Raw genomic sequence first — 4,083 nt, 5'->3', positions numbered from 1 at the left:
ATGCCATTGTTTTTAATTTCTCAAACAGAACTAAATGCTTTAATACAAGAAGCACATTGGAAGAGCCCTCACTATATTTGGTGTCATGCTTTTTCTACTTCTTTGCTTAGGTAATCAGAAAGAAAAGTCCTCACTGTTCAGAGTTCAGCTAAGGTGGTCACTGTCAAAAGAACCACTACTGCAGGGGAACAATTTTCATCAGAATTTTTTTTTTTTCTGAGAGTTCATTACCAGTCCTTGGATTGGATGTATACAACTGCCCCCAAAATATTAGAGCTCCAAAGTACTTTCCCTAACTACCACACAGCTAAACTTGCCTCTACTAGCACTGGTAAAGCACAGGGATAATTACAGTCTCACCTGAATGAATGACACATACCAACATTAAAAGCCTAATGTCAGGTTTTAAACAGAACTCAGGTTCCTAGCACAGACAGTAATCTTTTGACAGCCCCTGCTGTGTACCTGTCAGCATCACTGGGTGGCTAAATATCCTTAAAAATTTGACCCTCCACTCTCCAGCAGATCTGAGCAATTCTGCAGCTTGAGCTTTGGCCGTCAGTTGCTCATGTTTTAAGATGCTAACTTCATTTATTGCAGAGATCAGTCTACGGGTATTACCACAGAACACTCCAGTGTGCTGTACCAGCACGCTGGCAGTCTGTGCTCTTGTGGCTACAACAAAGCCTCTACTTGAAGCAAGTTAGTGGTCCTTTCTGTTGCTTTAGTGATTCCAGGATTTCAGTCAAGGAAGACCCCCAAAAAACCACACACACAATTACATGCAAGTTTAAGTAAAAAATTCTTTAGGAGTGCAGAGTATCACAGAAGATCCATTGGAAGTTTGTTATTTTGCCAACTGTGTGATTAAAAGCCCACTAAAAACTATGGAAAGACACCTCATGACTTAAATGAGCTTTGGATCAGCTGTAAGGGCATTTCTTTATCTTATGCCAATAATGAACACTTATTTTTGCTAAAAAGAGTGAATAGCTTTCTTAGGAATAGTATCATTTAACAACTTAGCTACATAATATCCCTATGATAAATCAAAGCAAATTTTTTAAAACAAATTACAGATGCACCTGTACAAACTAAATAAATCAAAAATTTTAAGTGTATATAAAAATATATATATTATAGAATTACACCTTCAATGAGATGCTGCCTGTGCAGCAACCTGCACCAGCAAAATCCTGAGCACTTCACTCTCAATACTGCTGGTGAGACCTGAGTTCATGCTGCATTTTTCAAGCTCACACACACATCTTGTGTTTTCTACCTAGGAAGCCAGGGGCTTATAGATTCAGACTACTCCTCACACAGCTGCAGAGTGCTGACCAGGAAACAGAATCTCACACTATGAATTAGGAACGTATGCGAAGTACCATGTCAAAAAGTACTTGGTAAAGTTGTTTGGATCCCTCAACATAAAAGTTCAGGTATCATTCAGGAACAATGTTACTCACCTCTTAACTCAGTAGCTAAGCTATGCTAAGCTAAACAATGTAATTTGATTGCAAGAAATGCACACGCTTTTAAGTCACTGTTTGTCTATGGTTTTAGTGCCTTTTTGAGGTCAGAGTAGAAATTGGCCAGTGTACTAGACATGGCAGTATCTACTGCAGATTGTGGTAGCATCCCTCGCAGTTCAGTCTGAATATAGCCTGTCAAAAGACTGTGGCTAGGATAGTCCTTAAGAGGGACACAGAACCAACCGCAAGGGTGATTGAATCCACGGACAAAGTTAGGTCTCACCTCTCCATAGTCTAGGCTTATACCTATCAAAGAAAACAAACAAAAAAAGGGAAATTAACTTGAGACAGATAAAAAAATAAAGGTACAGTAAATTTTAAAATGTACAAATTTCTGCTTGGGGAATTTAGTAGAAGTGACAGACACACTTCAAGTTTCTGTGTACTTTCATGCATGAAAGTTGTCTGCTCTTCATCCACAACAAACAAGCAGAGCTTGATAAGCAGAAATTCTGACATTAAAAATACATTCCTCCCATTTACTAGCATGTTGAGCAAGTTGTTACTCCACCTAATGTGCTGTAAGAGCTGAGTCAGAGCACTCAACTTGTCTCTACCACCCCTGTCCTACAGCTGGCATAAGTGAAACTTGGCACACAGGGAAGGCTCATGGGTAAACCAGTAACCTGTATACTTCTTTAAATCTGTAAAATGTTAAAATACCCTTGAAATACTTGTTGGAGACCATCTTACACCATTTTTGAATGCTTACCGCAAAACTAAACTTAATTTGAATCAAATCTTAAGCCAAGCAGGTGTTGCAAAATAAGAATTAAGCAGAGATAAGCAGCACCTTACCACATGTTAGAAGCCCATCTTCATAGCTTGTAGTGTAAGAGAAATCAACAAACTCCCTTGGTGCTATGATGTTCCAGAGCTGGCCAGCAGTGGTGTAGCGCATCACACAGCAGTTCTTTTGAGTGACAGAATAAGGAAGGAAAGAAAACAAAAATATCTTAGTATAATGAATACAGGGAAATTTATGCTTGTAGGCAGCTACCCTGTTCCACAAAGGTCACAGCCTCTGTCAACTACGCTGTGCAAACAACTTCAGTGAGGTCTGAATGGCGTATCATTTTCAGTCTAAATGCTGGAAGTTCAGAAGGACTTGCAGTCTGCAACTGAGAGTTGCAGGTGCGAAAAATATCTGGCACCTTTAAACCATACTAACTAAAACTAACGAACTGTGTCATGCCTGGGAGCTGAAAGTCATGTGGCTTTTATGTGGCTTAACCACTACTTAGAAAGTCTGAAAGGATCGTGAATAAATTGCAAGAGGCCTCTCTTGGTCGTAAGATGCTCTGTCAAGTACTTTTAAGCCATCAAGTGAAAAAAAAACAGAATCAAAACAATTCATAAAAAAGGCTTCCTTATAGAGTTTATATAATTTTAGGGAATAATTGCAAAAATACCTTACCAAATAAATCTTCCTTAAGAGCCAGGGCAAAGGACAATCCATGTTTCAGCCAGATGTTCACAGGGTTTTAAAGTCATACTGAACGTCCCCAGTAATCAAAGGAAGGCTACCAGCTCTTCTGTAATCAACTTCAAACCTACCTTTCTTTAGCAAGTCCTGCCCCTCAGTATGAACTATTTTGGTTTCCAGCACAAGCCCTGCCATACAGTGAAGTCAGTCTTTCAGGAACAGGGAGCGGTTGTAGCTTCTGTATGTGTCGATTATTAATACCCACAATTTTGTTTGTTGTGGAACAGAAGAAACCAAGCTGTATGAAAAGGCTTTGGCATATAAAATATCACACTGTAACTTTCTACATGAGAATTTTAACAGAGGTTACCAGAGCTCCTAGGTCTGAAAGAACTGTGACTGACCAAGTTTTACTCCTTTATTTTTAGCATTGGTGGAAAGCTGAACTTTTGAGCTTCAGAATAGGACTGTGCAGCTGGAAAACCTCATCTGAGGTCACTCACTGCATGTATGCGCAACATCCCATGTGCATGCAGAAAACAGGCAGAAAAACACTAGTATTTGTTCGAATGACTGCTCTGCTGTACTGTTAAATTCATGTATGCATCTATACACATTTCCCTTAAGAATCTAAACAAGTCTTCACCTCTTCAAATGTTTCCATGATGTCCATTGTAGTCATTAAGCTGTCCCAGTCTAGCCTATAAGGTCCAGGGCGAATATGATCCACTATTCTGTTTGTAACATCTTCGATCACTCCTTGAGCTTTGTAGCTAGAGAAACATATGTTTACATTTAAAAGTGAGATAAATATCCCATTAATTTGCAACAGCGCACTTACAATAATACCTTGGTACCTGGAGTTATGGTCAGAGGACAATTGTACCAGAAAAACAGTACAGAAAAAGACCTATGGGTGCATTTATTCTTCTCTGCAATAAATGTTTTTCTGAGAAACTTTGTCCTGATGCTGCAATTAATATTTTGTAAATGGCAAACTCCTTCCTCAGACAAAAATCTTCATGTTTATTTCTCTAACAACTTGTTATTGTGCCCTTCTTGCTGGGTGAGCAAGGGAGTCCACCAGGCACAAGTAAAGCTAAAAGCAACAAGAAAGGACAG

The 4,083-nt window shown here is 39.1% G+C and overlaps 1 protein-coding gene across 1 annotated transcript in view; it reads right to left on the bottom strand.

The window, feature by feature from the left end:
- Positions 1–1,554: 1,554 nt before the first annotated feature.
- Positions 1,555–4,083, bottom strand: part of STARD4 (StAR-related lipid transfer (START) domain containing 4) — a 5,789-nt gene continuing 3,260 nt past the window's right edge. Inside the window, exons 4-6 of the mRNA XM_009708144.1 lie at positions 3,608–3,734; positions 2,334–2,448; positions 1,555–1,781 (exon numbers count right to left, since the gene is read on the bottom strand). Of these exons, the coding sequence (XP_009706446.1) occupies positions 1,555–1,781; positions 2,334–2,448; positions 3,608–3,734 (469 nt within the window). The remainder of the gene's footprint in view (positions 1,782–2,333; positions 2,449–3,607; positions 3,735–4,083) is intronic.

This window comes from Cariama cristata, unplaced genomic scaffold (genome assembly GCF_000690535.1).
Source record: "Cariama cristata isolate BGI_N322 unplaced genomic scaffold, ASM69053v1 scaffold40679, whole genome shotgun sequence".
NCBI classification, from domain to species: Eukaryota; Metazoa; Chordata; class Aves; order Cariamiformes; family Cariamidae; genus Cariama; species Cariama cristata.
The sequence above is the reverse complement of the archived record's forward strand: the minus strand, read 5'-3'. Positions and strand labels throughout refer to the sequence as shown.